This window comes from Trichoplusia ni, chromosome 21 (assembly GCF_003590095.1).
Source record: "Trichoplusia ni isolate ovarian cell line Hi5 chromosome 21, tn1, whole genome shotgun sequence".
Taxonomy (NCBI): Eukaryota; Metazoa; Arthropoda; class Insecta; order Lepidoptera; family Noctuidae; genus Trichoplusia; species Trichoplusia ni.
Window position 1 is genome coordinate 5,364,188 of NC_039498.1, and position 16,935 is coordinate 5,381,122.

Sequence of the window (16,935 nt, forward strand, 5' to 3'; positions counted from 1 at the left end):
GATACTTCTGTCTTCTTTCTCAGAACAACATTAATTTGTTTGTGTTTATAGTTGTTGAATAAAAACTTTGATTAAGTACGTTATTTTGTGACTGATTATATAGTTATGAGCATGTTTGAAATACAAAAACTGCATTAATTATTTTTATTTAACATAACGCAAAATGACATTTTATAGAAATACATGAATGAGGAAACGAAACGCCTTCAATATGTCGGGCAAAGTGTGTTTGTCAACACACTATTGATTTTTCTTGTATTACTAAAAAAAAGCGAGTTAAGTAATCTATTTAGCTGAGTTTCTAACCGCATTTAACTATAAGATTTATTTAATATTTCTACATTACCCATAAAGTGTTATTGGACGTTTAAAAGTGTGAACTTTGTAACTTTCACAAATACTGTCTTGCCTGTTGCGACTTAATAATAATCGCAAATTCGCATTTTTGAGTTTATTTCTAACTTTAAAAAGATTGGATTGTGTGTGAAATGATTATTCTTAGTTAAGTGTTGTCAAGGAGAGGTATATTTATCGAGAATTTACCGGAATCGGTTCTTATTGGAGTGAAGGGCAAAAATCAATATTTCTGCAGTATCTCCGTTGCTAGGCTGTGTGTTACTCTATGCAGTGCAACATTAACGCATGAGGCATTAATATCATTAATTATGGCGCAAATAACGAAGTGACTTAAACAATATCGTTATTATCATGATGGAAGGAATAATATCTTACAGAGTCACACCTCTACTCAAATGTATAGTGTTGTTCCTATTTATTTTTACGGCAAAGGTATTGACTTCGCGGCCGCAAGAGACTCAGGACTTGAGAAATGGTATTCAGCATTTAAAACCTTCTCACTATGTGAGAACTTTTACTAAATATCACCATAGAAGAACTATACAATGGAATAATCAGCAAGATCTGAATAATTACTGGCCAGCTGTAATTGACCAACCAAGATCTGTAGACAAGAGGGACGCAGAACCAAACTATGTTGAAGTTAGAGATGTATCAAAGGTCTACCAACATGCAAAACTATTAAAAAAAAGAAGTATACCAGACTCATCGATAGATCAAGTATCTAAAACTGCTCTAAAACATAAATACTGGCCAGTGCAGCATGTGCAGATTGAAAAAAGAAGTTTAGATGTTCCGAATTCGAATGAGTTTGTGGGTACCTCCCATGACATGCCAAGATTAGATCACTTTACCTCCGACACTGTTAGAGACAACATTGTCGGGTCTACTGAAAAGAAAGCCATAGGGTCTGGTAAAGAGACTAAGAATGGACTATCAAACAATATTAAGACATATAAAGTCAAAGCAGCCATTATTCCCACGGAAGCAACCACTACAATGGGTCCTACGATTTCTTGTTTCTACAAAATCCATGATAGCGTAGCCATGAGTGTTACCCCGTCTTACGATGATGAGAGAAATGCTCAGCTGATGGTGGAGAATGATAGTTTTGGTCAGTATAATACTAGATATTTCTCTTTATTGTCTCTCATGTACTTTTCTTGTTAAATTGGTTGCCCTATTCCATGAGATATATATGAATAATTATACTAGACTTAGTAGTCTAGTATAATTATTCATATATATCTCATGGAATAGCATGGAACAGCTAGTGCTGTCCTGGTGAAGTTTGTACCTCCTAACAATTGATGCTAACAATACAGACAAACATTATATATTTTTCAACTATTCCATAACTATTAACTATTCCAATTTTTTTCACACTAAAGTAAGCCAAATTGGTTCAGCCATTCTCTAGTTTTAGCGAGACTAATGAACAGCGATTCATTTTTATATTAAGATGATTGATGGGACAGACAATTTCGTTAATAGAATATTAATATAATTATAAACTATCTCAGTAATTGTCCTTACAATAAATAATCATCTAGAAACAGGCCCGATCACGGAGACCACCATGATGAATGGTGATGTTGCTCAAGTGGAACAGTGCACGGACACGAGAGCCTCCTGCTACACCCTGTGGCATCAAGACACGCAGGGGAACATCACTATACTTGGACAAGGTAAGACGAAGCTAATTTAACTGGTTTCAATAATCACTTAATTGAATATGTTACCTTAGTAATCACCACCTCTCAAAGTACTCTATTCGGGAGTAATCACGATGACAGTTATTTAGTTTCTGAGATTCAATATTCTGCAAGTTCCCAGAAAACCTTTTAAATTAATTATTAGTGTGGTTATTATATTAATAACCACATTGCTTATAAACTGAAAGTAGCTAACAATAATATCACCCTATATCTTATCCCATGTGATTAGACTACTAACAATTACATCGCACGTAGCACTTCAAAAAGACGCGATAAGTATCAGCATAGAATAAAAGCCACATTAATCACCACGTTACATATATCGCTTATCGTAAAACCTGTCAATAATAACCAAACCTGTCGCTTGCCTACAGGCTGCTGGCGCTCGTCCCAGTCCGAGGGGCGAAGCTCGTGTGACAAGTGCACGCGGGTGACAGCGCGCCTCCCCGGGACGAAATTCTGTTGCTGTACCAATGCTTATTGTAACGCTGACTTTTGTGAGTAATTGAGTATAATATCATCTACAAAAAAAAAGTAAAATGAGAACCAAGTTCCATATGATATATGCCATGATTTTTATTCTGCTTGTTACGCTTTCTTAAACGAGTTTAAGAACTCGTCTTGACGTTAGAGCATGAAGCGGTATACAAGAATAGAATATTTATTTATTTGGAAGAATATCATTTCGGAAGGCACAGTAAACTGTGGGTCACATCTTTAATAGCCGTTACGGGTATTCAGAAGCTCGACAGTCAGATAACGAGTCTCACTAAGGGGTATCATATCATGTTGTTACATGGTTGAGAAGGTCATATAGGCAGTCGCTCCCTCTAAAACACTGGTACTTTGCTGCATCCAGTTAGACTGGAAGCCGACCCAAACAAAATATTCTTGTTTCCAGCGTTCAACAGATAGACAGATAGATAAAATGTTTTTTTATACACACCACATATATACAGGATTGGATACAAATAAATAGTTACATGGTACCACAATGGGCGGTCTTATTAAACTTGTCTAAATATTATATTTTTTTCCCCAAGTATCCCTTAAAGAGGAGACAGTGACAATGAAGGCGACGTCCACCCTGGACGGCAGCTCGCAGCGTGTTGTGGGCGCGTCCAACATCGCCGCGTCCGCCGTCCTGGCGCTCGTGGCTGTGCTGGTGCTGGGCACGCTGCTGGCCAAGCTCTACTGTCGCGGGGCTGCGGACCAGAGGGGGGAGTCCGACCAGCATCACGCTGAGAAAGGTCAGGTTTTATGTATTTACTTTGTTATACCGATGGCTTAGCAACGCAAATTGTGTCTTGGCCTCTGATGTATTTTTTTTTTTTAATTTTGACTAGTGATAGTGGGAGTGGAGAGCATTTTCTAACTGCATGTATAGCCGAGTGGTTTAGGTTGCAACGCCAACTCCACTGATCACGACGTGGCGTGGGTTCGATCCCCGCTTAGGAAAAGCGTTTGTATGATCCATGAATGTTTGTGAGTGAGTCTGAGTGTCATTGAGCACTTGATTTGTATGTTTAAGAAACCCCGACGATACAAGGATTAAATTGCTTACAGAGGGAGACGTTGAAAAATAAAGAATTGTAATACTGTCAATACTGTGATAAAAGTACACATTGACGTTGAAAAGGCGGAGATAATGATTCTAGTGTAAAAATGCAAAGTGACAAAAGAAAAAGATCAGACTCAGACGATCGCAAGATCTATTATATGGAGTTTTCCTACAATATTTTCTTGTTACACTAAACAAATTTCACAAAATCCTTCGAACATTATACCTTATACTTCCTCTACAATTTACTAAATTCAGTATGTTTTGACATCAGGTGACGTGATGGGCAGTGGTCCGGACGCCTTAGCGACTGGACTGTCGTGTGTGGATAATCTTACACTTATCGAACATATTGGTAAGAATTTAAGTGTTAATTACTTAAGTTTAATTTAAAAGCTCGAATAAAAAGAACCCCACGTGTTATTCCACGTCATTATCTATCTCTATGCCAAGTATCATCAAAATCCATTCATTTATACAAATTGTATTTCGAGTTGAAACCTTTTTTTCCTAACCAAGTTTACCCACTTCTGGGCATAGCCCTTATATAAGTCCTGTATCTATATCTCTCGAGGTCGTGGCTAAGCTATAACCGCATAAGTGATTCGATCACAGGTTAAGCTATGCTTGACGCAGTTGGTCCGTAGATGGGTGACCATCTTTGTCATAACGAGTTCCTCCGTGTTTCGGAAGGCACGTTAAATTGTGGGTCCCGGCTGTTATTCCTACATCTTTGACAGTCGTTACAGGTAGTCAGAAGCTTGAAAAGTCTGACGGCCAGTCTAACCAAGGGGTTTCGTGTTGCCCAGGTTACTGGGTTGAGGAGGTCAGATAGGCAGTCGCTCCTTGTAAAACACTGGTACTTAGCTGAAACCGGTTGGACTGGTAGCCGACCCCAACATAGTTGGGAAAAGGCTAGGCCGATAATGATCTATATCTCTCTATGCCTTCAATATGTTATTTATGGCTCTATTTCTCCAGGTCAAGGTAAATTCGGTTCGGTATGGCGCGGCAGTCTCGGCACTACGCCGGTTGCCGTCAAACTGTACTCGAACTCCAATACTTGGCATAAAGAGGCGGCGATATACGCGCTGCCCCATCTGGCACATCCAAACATACTCAGATATTATGGTAAGTGAATGTCATATATTAACTTTGACTGCGTAGATAGCCGAGTGGTTGAGGTCACCATAACAGACCGACTAAGAGCGACGTGTCACGGATTCGATCCCCGCGTAGGATGACCTTTTGTGTGATTCTTAAATGCTTGTTCTGAGTTTGAGTATCCTGAATGTTTGTATAACCCACGCTCGTGGCTAAGCTATAACACGATTGATCCGTATATGGGTGACCATCAATGTCATAACGAGTTCCTCCGTGTTTCGGAAACCACGTTAAGTCAGTCAACGAGACGAGATAAAAACGTAAACAAGCGGACCGTTACTGAGTTACATTGCGATAGCGAGGAATTACTATCCCTGTCCTTATCACTCGTACGCGCAGTTTAACGTCAGCTGTCGTATATATGTTTCGAGGTACAAGAAAGCAGTCAGTACAACATTGTCAACATTAGGTCCGCCATGTTGTGAACAAGTTAATACCTTTTTTGTCAAAATTCGAACTTTATACTAGTTTATTCAAATAAAAATGTTATGAACCTCTGAAAATTTGTTTACATTCTTTATCTTGTCTCGTTGGCCTTACTATACATTGTCTCGGGTCTGGGTGTTTTGGTACCTTCGTTGTATCTGAATTCCATAACACAAGAGCTTTAGCAACTTACTTTGGGTTCAGAACACTGTATGTGATGTTGTCCACATTTATTAAATTTCTTTATTGATTAATCGGCCTTGATAACTAGCAGAATTTTGGCCATGAAACAAGTAGTTCATATACCTACATACCTCCCCACCCTCCCTTAATCCAATTTTCATCAATACATCGGCCTTCGTAACTTGCAAAATTTTGACCTTGTAAGAACTACTTCATATACCTACAAACCTCCCCACCCTTATACCTCCCCCCCCCTTATACCTAGTACCTCCCCCCCCTTAATACAATTTCCATCAATTTATCGGCCTTAGTAACTAGCAGAATTTTTGCCCAGTTTCAAGTAGTTCATATACCTACATACCCCCCCCCCCTTTTATCCAATTTCCATCAATTCATCGGCCTATGTAACTAGCAGAATTTTGGCCCAGCAAGAAGTACTTCACATACCTGCATACTTCCCCCCCCTTATACCTACATACCTCCCCCTTATACCTAGATACCTGCCCCTCCACCTTAGTCCAATTGCCATTCATTAATCGGCCTTTGTATCAGAATTTTGACCTTGTAAGAAGTACTTCATATTATTATACCTACATATACCCTCCCCCCTCCCAGGCAGCGACAGCCGCTTGACCCTGACGGAGGGCGGCCGCGAGCACCTCCTCGTAGTGGAGTTGTGCGCGGGGTCGCTCCGCGCGCGGCTGCAGCACGCGCCGCTCGCCTGGACCGAGTTCGCGAACATCGCGCACGGACTCGCCTCCGCCCTCGCGCATCTACACACGCCCGGTGAGTTTATTTATTTATGTTAAAACGATAGAGACACCAATTACATTAACATTGACGTGAAATTTCAAACTGGAAAAAAAAACCATAATATAAAACAGAAAAACCAACCAACTTAAGTATAAACATAAGAAACTTAGTTACATCAAAGAATAAACTATTAACAAACAAAACAAACGTAATATAAAATTTATAACAATAACAAGATACACATTAAACCATGCGTTCGCACAGGTTGAGACACAAACACATTATTATTTTAAAATCTTCAACAAATAGATCACAGTTCGGTTCAGCTTCCATGAGGTCATTGAGTTTGTATGTTTGTGTTGTCAAATGATTCTGATAAAGAGGGAAATGAAATGAACTTGAGTCTGCCCGTCACCATGATACCTGCAAAGGTGTCGAAACGTCGGGAACTAAAATCAAAAATTAAACCGCGATAAAATCCGTAAAAGTATGCAGTTTCATTTCAATGTCTAACATTCGCGTAAACCTAAGAAACCACTATGAAATGAAATGATTTATTCTGCAAATAGTTATCGTTATCAATTTTTCATGTCATTGTCAGGGTGTTGTTTGGAAGTTTGGACTGGATAAATCGATGAAATGAAATCATTTATTCTGTAAGTAGAATATATCATCACTTTTACATGTCTTCTTATTTTTTTGAGAACGCTGGAGTCGACATTTCCTATCTGACTGGGTAGTCAGATAGGAAATGAGACCCTGAGAAGAAATGTCGAAACAAACTCAAGGGGTCACAGTCTCTTTTAAAGTCCAGACAATTTCAATGCGAATAGATATGTACAAAAAAATGCACGGTATTTTTTTGGACTGGCCTTTTGAAGAAAGTACCAGATCGATCTGAGCAAGGGAAAAAAAATCTCACTCATTACGCCAGTTTGAGAAACTACAATTAACATATACCTGCATAAAGTTTATACTTACAATAAAATAAAATAAAAGCAAAAAAGATTGAAAATTAAAAAATATATATTTCGATATCATTAATTATGTTTTGTTTAATGTGATATAGCTGTCATTTGGTACCATAATTTTTTAGCAAGTTTCGTATAGTAAACAATATTAATTTTTACTATAATTTTGTGAAGCTGAAGAATTTGTATGTGTATTTGTTTGTACGCGATAATTTCAGATATGAAAGAGATACAGTGATTTAAAATTTCGTCATGACGTCACTTACCAGTACGCTTTTTAGCGACGACTACTAAATTTAAGTGCTTCAATCGTTAAACATGATGTGATAAAATAAAAAAATAATTTCTCAATGTTTTTTTGGAAATCTGTCTAACGGAATTCAGACTTATCAGATTTAGTCATTTAACCACATTAAACATGACGTTCAAAACATCACCTTTGTCACGTGACTTGGTTCAGTCGGGTCGATATAACAAAAGCAGTGGACTGTATAAAGGGTTTATTACTTCACTTAACAATGAGTAGATGGAACAATGAGTACTGGTCAGCGCGTCCGCGAACGGAGTGAGTGGTAGGAGGCAACGCGACGCGCGCGCGGCCGTCGTTCGGCCTGCACCGGTGTCGCCTACACGCATGTGTGATGCGCCGACATCACGTCTGTCACGTTTTCCCCATCAGCCGGCAGCAAGCCGTGCGTGGTCCATCGCGACGTGAACAGCAGCAACGTGTTGGTCACGAGCGGGGGTCACGCCCGTCTCGCCGACTTGGGACTCGCTCAGCTGTTGCACGCGGCGAGGGACTGCTCCGGACCTACTAGGATCACTGAGGTCAGTTGATGAATCATGATCTTTGTAGGAATGATCTTTTCTTTGTGGGAGGATTTTGTCCAGCAGTGGGACACGGTAGGCTAGATAAGAAAATTATTTTCACGTGTACCGGACCTACTAGGATCACTGAGGTCAGTTGATGATGAACCATGATCTTTATAGGAATGATCTTTTCTTTGGGAGGTGTTTGCCTAGCAATGGGGCAAAGTGGAGTGGATAAGAAAATTATTTTCAGGTGTAATGTTTTTAATTATGTTTTTTTTTGTAGTATTGAATATTTACTATGAAGATTTGTGCTAAAATTAACTTTCAGTAAAGGCCTTTGTGGGGTTATGTATGTAAAAATCTTGGAGAAATGATCTTTCCTTTGTGGGAAGCCAGTAGTGGGGTTATTAAAAAATATTTGCAGGTATAATCTATTCAGTCAACGTTTTTATAATATTGAATATTGATTGTGTAAAAATTAACTTTTCAGTAGAGTTCTTTGTAAGATTTTGTATGCGAAAGAGGTTTGCGTTAAAATGCTTTGTAGTAGTAGTTTTATGTCTATGATCTTAACTTGAATGACTGCAAAGATGCAGTGGCCGAGTGGTTGAGGTCATCATGGTGTTCATCGTGTTCATGGTGTCGCGGGTCCAAACCCTCTGAATCTGGGTGCCTTTTGTGATTTATGTTTTTGAAATTCCCCGCGACGTCGATGAGAAATGATCTTCTTTGTATGAATATCCTGAAGACATGTGTGTCCGTGTGTGTCAGGCGGGCACCCTCCGCTACCTGTCGCCCGAGGCGCTGGAGGGCGCGCTGGACCTGTCGGGCGCGCGCGCGGCGCTGTGCGCGGTGGACGTGTTCGCGCTGGGGCTGGTGCTGTGGGAGGCGCTGTGGAGGACGCGCGGGGCGCACGCGGGCCGGGTGCCGCCCTACGCGCCGCCCTACCAGCAGCACGGACTGCCGCCCAGGCCCACGCTCGCGCAGATGCAGGTAGGGGGAGAGTAGGGAGGGCGCGGTGGACGTGTTCGCGCTGGGGCTGGTGCTGTGGGAGGCGCTGTGGAGGACGCGCGGGGCGCACGCGGGCCGGGTGCCGCCCTACGCGCCGCCCTACCAGCAGCACGGACTGCCGCCCAGGCCCACGCTCGCGCAGATGCAGGTAGGGGGAGAGTAGGGAGGGCGCGGTGGACGTGTTCGCGCTGGGGCTGGTGCTGTGGGAGGCGCTGTGGAGGACGCGCGGGGCGCACGCGGGCCGGGTGCCGCCCTACGCGCCGCCCTACCAGCAGCACGGACTGCCGCCCAGGCCCACGCTCGCGCAGATGCAGGTAGGGGGAGAGTAGGGAGGGCGCGGTGGACGTGTTCGCGCTGGGGCTGGTGCTGTGGGAGGCGCTGTGGAGGACGCGCGGGGCGCACGCGGGCCGGGTGCCGCCCTACGCGCCGCCCTACCAGCAGCACGGACTGCCGCCCAGGCCCACGCTCGCGCAGATGCAGGTAGGGGGAGAGTTGGGAGGGCGCGGTGGACGTGTTCGCGCTGGGGCTGGTGCTGTGGGAGGCGCTGTGGAGGACGCGCGGGGCGCACGCGGGCCGGGTGCCGCCCTACGCGCCGCCCTACCAGCAGCACGGACTGCCGCCCAGGCCCACGCTCGCGCAGATGCAGGTAGGGGGAGAGTAGGGAGGGCGCGGTGGACGTGTTCGCGCTGGGGCTGGTGCTGTGGGAGGCGCTGTGGAGGACGCGCGGGGCGCACGCGGGCCGGGTGCCGCCCTACGCGCCGCCCTACCAGCAGCACGGACTGCCGCCCAGGCCCACGCTCGCGCAGATGCAGGTAGGGGGAGAGTAGGGAGGGCGCGGTGGACGTGTTCGCGCTGGGGCTGGTGCTGTGGGAGGCGCTGTGGAGGACGCGCGGGGCGCACGCGGGCCGGGTGCCGCCCTACGCGCCGCCCTACCAGCAGCACGGACTGCCGCCCAGGCCCACGCTCGCGCAGATGCAGGTAGGGGGAGAGTAGGGAGGGCGCGGTGGACGTGTTCGCGCTGGGGCTGGTGCTGTGGGAGGCGCTGTGGAGGACGCGCGGGGCGCACGCGGGCCGGGTGCCGCCCTACGCGCCGCCCTACCAGCAGCACGGACTGCCGCCCAGGCCCACGCTCGCGCAGATGCAGGTAGGGGGAGAGTAGGGAGGGCGCGGTGGACGTGTTCGCGCTGGGGCTGGTGCTGTGGGAGGCGCTGTGGAGGACGCGCGGGGCGCACGCGGGCCGGGTGCCGCCCTACGCGCCGCCCTACCAGCAGCACGGACTGCCGCCCAGGCCCACGCTCGCGCAGATGCAGGTAGGGGGAGAGTTGGGAGGGCGCGGTGGACGTGTTCGCGCTGGGGCTGGTGCTGTGGGAGGCGCTGTGGAGACGCGCGGGCGCACGCGGGCCGGGTGCCGCCCTACGCGCCGCCCTACCAGCAGCACGGACTGCCGCCCAGGCCCACGCTCGCGCAGATGCAGGTAGGGGAGAGTAGGGAGGGCGCGGTGGACGTGTTCGCGCTGGGGCTGGTGCTGTGGGAGGCGCTGTGGAGGACGCGCGGGGCGCACGCGGGCCGGGTGCCGCCCTACGCGCCGCCCTACCAGCAGCACGGACTGCCGCCCAGGCCCACGCTCGCGCAGATGCAGGTAGGGGGAGAGTAGGGAGGGCGCGGTGGACGTGTTCGCGCTGGGGCTGGTGCTGTGGGAGGCGCTGTGGAGGACGCGCGGGGCGCACGCGGGCCGGGTGCTGCCCTACGCGCCGCCCTACCAGCAGCACGGACTGCCGCCCAGGCCCACGCTCGCGCAGATGCAGGTAGGGGGAGAGTAGGGAGGGCGCGGTGGACGTGTTCGCGCTGGGGCTGGTGCTGTGGGAGGCGCTGTGGAGGACGCGCGGGGCGCACGCGGGCCGGGTGCCGCCCTACGCGCCGCCCTTCCAGCAGCACGGACTGCCGCCCAGGCCCACGCTCGCGCAGATGCAGGTAGGGGGAGAGTTGGGAGGGCGCGGTGGACGTGTTCGCGCTGGGGCTGGTGCTGTGGGAGGCGCTGTGGAGGACGCGCGGGGCGCACGCGGGCCGGGTGCCGCCCTACGCGCCGCCCTACCAGCAGCACGGACTGCCGCCCAGGCCCACGCTCGCGCAGATGCAGGTAGGGGGAGAGTAGGGAGGGCGCGGTGGACGTGTTCGCGCTGGGGCTGGTGCTGTGGGAGGCGCTGTGGAGGACGCGCGGGGCGCACGCGGGCCGGGTGCCGCCCTACGCGCCGCCCTACCAGCAGCACGGACTGCCGCCCAGGCCCACGCTCGCGCAGATGCAGGTAGGGGGAGAGTTGGCAGGAGAACCAAGAAGAAGACCGATGCGTCGTCGTTTTTTTGCTACAGTAGTTATCCGGCTATCATTGAGAGAGTAATCTTTATAGAAATGATCTATAAAACAACTTACAGTACATTCAAAGCTGCTTTAATACTAATATCCATTTCAATTTAAACCTTTTGCTAATCCTTTATAAGTTCCTTTACACAGCGAAAAGGCATTCATCTCAGCCATATAAAAATGTATTACAACTGCCATTAAAATTTTAACCTTATTCCTCGCTCAACAGAGTCTAGTATCCCGCAACAAGGCTCGCCCGCCGTTACCAAAGGGACCTGTACAGCATGCCCGAGCGTTGAAGATAGCTACCGACACCTGTGACGAGTGCTGGGATCATGATGCTGAAGCCAGGTAAAATATGAAATTAAAATTGATTTAAAAAAATACCCCTCGCAGTAAGGATTTTTTCCTCGTGTCGCGTCGGGTTTCACAAACATTCAAGTCACATGCACAAAGACACCCAGACTCAGGACAAGCATTTGTGAATCAGACAATCGCTGTCCTAAGCGGGGATTGAACTCGCGACACGACGCGCACGCTGGGTTTGGCGTGGTGACTTCAACCACTTGGCTTTCCAAATATCTACGTATGATAAAGAGGAAATGTTTATTAGTTATCTAATACTCGAAACAGAAGCTTTGCTTTGTTTGAGACAAGAGAGCGTTGTCATCATCGGCCTAGTCTTTTCCCAACTATGTTGGGGTCGGCTACCAGTCCAACCGGTTTCAGCTAAGTACCAGTGTTTTACAAGGAGCGACTAAACTAGTCAAAAGTCTTCCGATTCCACTATGGCGTATATACCGACTTGACTTCAACGACTTGACTTGAACGCAAATTCAACCTTAACTGCATGTCTTACAGTTGATTTTCCTTTGTGCCTATATCAGCCTATTTCCTCTCAGATTGACCGCGGTCTGCGTAGAAGAGAGGATGGCTGAACTGAAACAGATGTTCCACGCGCAAGGGCCTCTCATACACGATAATAATTTACATCCACATTCGCATCCCCCTGGTAAGTGTTTAGGTAAATTACAAAAAATTTATGTATGAAAAGTCAAAACTTAAGAAGTGCAAATTGTGGAAGGATTTGGGGGTGGTCCTTTGCCCATTTGTGGGACACTGTAGGCTAGATAAAAATAGCTCGAGTGTGCAATATGGCTCTTCTAAATTTTAAATAACTCTCTTCAGCGCCTTTTCAGGCTTACTGCCAAACTATTTTGATTTTAAACTATATTGATAAGTCATAAGGTATTTTAAATTAACGATGAATCCAAATTGTAACAATGTAATTTTATTATAATGCGCATTAAACTTCAAAATGTATGTCTTTGTTAAAACCGCATCAATTAAAGCCAGAGCGACAACCTAACTCCGGGTGTAGTTCAACGATATAATACTAAATAATAGTATATTTTTATTTCCGCACTAATAACTAAACCAATCGATAAGAAAACCTAACTTAACAGGAAAAAAAACATACTTATTGTAAGTTCTAAGTAATCACTGCTTATATCTCTTCCAGCCGACGCAAACATCCCATCACCGCCGGAATCCGATAAAAACTCAAACTGTACTAACACACAGAACTGTGACGTCAACACGCCCCTCTTATACCCACACCCACACATAGGACGCAACGCCTGCATCGAACGCAACACGCACACAAACACTCAACAGACCACCGTCGAACTCATACACAAAAGCTTGAAAGACATCACAGCGCCCGTAGAGACACCTAGAGTACAAAATATAGAGGAAAACTGCCTCTCTGTGGCCAGAATAACTAGTCACAGAATCCCCATACAAGAGAATTCCAGCTTATCCGAGATAAGGTCGTATCAGAGACCGCTAGAGTACGTCCAGAATGACGTCACCAGTCATGACGTCGACCGAGCCCCGAAACAAACGAATCTACTCCAAGATGTGAAAGTCGAAAAACCAAAATGGGGCATCAAAAAGTTTTTTGAAAGGTTGAACAGAAGTAAAATGGAGACTGAAGTCAAATTGGCTGAGAACTCTCATCGGACGATGACGTCAATAGTTGATAAACCAACAAATAATGACAGGCCATCAAATTTAACTATATCTCAAGACCGTGGACCCTTCAACTTCGAAGGACCTTGCACCCTATCCCCACCAAATAAGACTCTTTCTCCTACAATGATGTTGGAATCAGACAACAAAGTGTTTGGCTTCAAAGAAATACCTTTGAGGGAAAACGAGGCAAGAACCCCTAACCAAATATTCGCCGTCATAGTTCCAAAAGCGAAACCAGATTATCACGAAATGAAAAGCAAAAGAGGTAGCTCAGAAAGTCTGAATAAAAGATCAGTTAAAACATCACTGTCTTCTCAGAGTATACTGAAATCTAATTCAGAATCTGAAGACTCGACTGTGAAAAAACGACTCAGTTGCGATAATAGAATCATGAACAGCGGTAGCTCTTCAAGAGCTAGTATTAACCTAGAGTTACAATACATTGATACACAAGAAAACTACAACGGAAACATAAGTCCTTACGATCTTAACTCGGATTGCTCGAGCAGTGAAGACGAACACTTAATGCTGTTATCAGAAAATGGCGGCTCGAAGATCACCATGCAAACCATCCCAAGATCAGACGCTGAAAAGAAGAAATACCAAAATGAAGTTCTTAAAGAATCAAGTCAAGTCACTGACTTCACTTTTAATAAATTCCAAAATAAATACACGAATTTTGATAATGAATTCAGCGATCCTAATGATAAGGAAAATTTAGTCAACGGTTACAGCGGAGACAATCCTGTTTACCTAGCGGCTTTGAACGGCGAAATCGATACTACCGATTTGAAGTATACGGGCAATCGATCGCCTAAGCCGACGTTGAAGAATCTGACGATTAAAAGACAGCATTCGCTTGAGCATGTTAGTGATATCTTTTCATCGGCTGGTGATGTGAATTTGTTGAATCCGGCTGGTAGAGTGAAGACTCCAGGGGATCTGCCGGTCGCTGTGAGACGGGCTCGAAGGGACAGGGCTCTGCAGAAAGGTAGGGCTAGTGAATGTAACAGATTGAGCTTGTACGACGATAGGATGATGTTTGGTAATAGTTTGTAAGTGTAATTCTGATGTTTTTGGTTGTGTTTGCACCTGAAATGTGTTTTTAAGTGATTAAAGTTGATTTTGTGTTGCTGAGGTCAAGGTTTAACTTGAAGGGTAAGTTAATTGTGGTCTTTTTAAGTTATGTTAGTTGTTATAGGTGTTTAGTTGGTTATATTTGTCAGAACTGCAGCTCTTTTTTGTTCTTGAAGTTACTGTTTGTTATAATTTATACTAAAATGTATCTTAAGTTTTACAATATTTTCTCCAAACAGATATTTAAGACAATTAACATATATTAAAATCAAATCAAAAGTACTATAATTATACTCACAAAAATCACATTTCAGGCGCAAAATTACAAAAATCTAGAACAAAATTCGAGAAAAAATCGTTAGAAATCACATTAAATCAAAAAGTGTCATTTGAGTGCATTTATAAGTACAGTCAGCAAAATCATTCGCTATATAAAAAGCAAAAAGCTTTTAGGAATCGTTACCTCACCTAAAATTAAGGAATATGAATTAAAAATTAATATAAAATTCATTGATATATGAAAACCTATGATACAGCCTAAAGTTAGCATAAAAAGCAGTAGGAATAGAAAATAGAAACATACTTCGCAAATTAACCTTAAACACCGGCTAGAAAGATCAAATTTGCTTGACTAGAGTTTTTTGAGACGATCATACATGCATATCTGATCGTAAAAGGTTTCTATTTTTTTAACCCCCGACGCAAAAAGAGGGTTGTTTCAAGTTTCTGTCTGTGGTTTTGAACTGATGTACACATACATACCTCACATCAAAATTTCAGCTTTGGAGGATTTAACAAAAAATCGAAATTTTTAATTTCATTCGATTTTTTTCATGCAAGTTGCAATTATTCATAGATTTTCAATCAAACATGGATCAAGATGTCAACACTGGCTCTTTTTTGTCGTTGCATTTAAACCATAATGACTTCAGCCCACGTTCTTTCGTGGGGATATGTCGGACTTCCACCGACTAAAAACACCCCGGGTCCCTTCTTCTGCTAAACAATTATGAACCAAATGGTTCGGAATTCCTTCAAATTACAGCAAACGTATGTATGAGACAAGTATTTTTGATTCTTTTTTCGCCCTTGACGCGTTTGTCTTAAAGTTGATTTTACAACGCGAGACGAAAAACAAAACTCCTCATAATAATACGTGGATTCATTTTAGAGGGACGTTTTTGCGACGACAAATGTGTATTAGGTTTTTATATATCAATAAAATAAAATTGTGCTTTTAATAATATTATTAATATTTAAAATCGATTTTTAAGTCGACAGTACAATAGGATTTTCGCCTATTTGAATAATTGTATCAGGTTATTGAATATTTGCTAAATTTATCTTTCGTAATTTCCTAGTTTGCCTGACTATTTCAATTGTGCATTTTTAAGATTTTTGCTAATTCCATACACACTTAGTATTTTCAGTAATTGTAATGAAATCTTTTCGTTCTAATGATCTAATAGAAGATAAAGAAGTTTAAAACGTCATAGTTTTGTAAGAGAGGCAGTGTCTTAGCATGGTGTAAGGGAAAAAAGAGGCTTAGTTTAAATGCTGTTTTTGCTTATATACACAAGTTATAGGAAGTTTATTCATACTTTGTCAAGGAAAGCAATAGCCGACGATTAAAAATGGTAAAAAATCTTTTAATATAATATAAGTCTATCTTTTTTTAAAACCTATCAGCTTCTTTTCGTATAGTTGATGTACAATCTAGTGTCAGTTTGAAAATCCTGAATTATTCTCAGGTGTGCTGGTTTGGCCACGATTTTTCCTTTCTTTTTTTTATAAGTAAAGTCATGAATTCGTAAAGACATGGTGCTCGAGGTTTTAAACCTTAGTCAGACAGTCATGGGCTCTCAATGCATTTAACTTATGAGCAATTATAGAATTTTTTTTTTGATTACTTTAAAATATAATACACGTTCTCGTAAACTCTTGTTGGCAACAATGTCAGTTTTTCGTAGAGATTCGTTAATTTTCATTTATAGAAGCAGCATTACATAACAAATATGGCCATTTTTATATTAGACCTTGTAAATAGCTCTGCCTCTTGTACACATAGTACCTTATATTTATAAACACAATACATTTTAATATCATGGTTTCTATAGTTATAAGTTTGATGTTTTTTTATAGAAGAATTTTAATTTCATCATTTTAAAATATTAATCGAATCTTTGAATGAAATTGAATATTTAAGAAATCTCTATTGAATCTAAAATTTAACTGAATGTTCTGATTAGATAGTATTCATGATATTTTCAAAAAGTTGTGGTAAAAGGCATCTGTTGTCAGATATATTATGTATCTTGCATTAATAAGACTATTGTGAAATATGCGTAGCAACAATATCAGTACAACTTACACAATTAGTATAAAACTGTTGAAGAGTATTAGAAAACGATTATAAGGTACCAAGAATAATTTAAAAACAAATTGCAGTCATTGCACAATTATTGCTGACACTTAATATCGCATTGTTTTTGCAAGATGTGTAAT

General features: G+C 43.5%; 1 protein-coding gene across 1 annotated transcript; it reads left to right on the forward strand.

Moving 5' to 3' along the window:
* The first annotated feature begins 182 nt into the window (after positions 1 to 182).
* LOC113504137 (probable serine/threonine-protein kinase DDB_G0278901) lies at positions 183 to 16,539 on the forward strand. Its single transcript, XM_026886292.1, has 12 exons — positions 183 to 1,471; positions 1,911 to 2,045; positions 2,450 to 2,572; positions 3,119 to 3,325; positions 3,911 to 3,991; positions 4,618 to 4,767; positions 6,025 to 6,195; positions 7,813 to 7,961; positions 8,718 to 8,939; positions 11,546 to 11,667; positions 12,219 to 12,328; positions 12,839 to 16,539. Exons 1-12 carry the CDS (start codon positions 709 to 711, stop codon positions 14,410 to 14,412), a joined length of 3,807 nt encoding a protein of 1,268 aa, XP_026742093.1. The 5' UTR covers positions 183 to 708; the 3' UTR covers positions 14,413 to 16,539.
* The last annotated feature ends 396 nt before the right edge of the window (positions 16,540 to 16,935 follow it).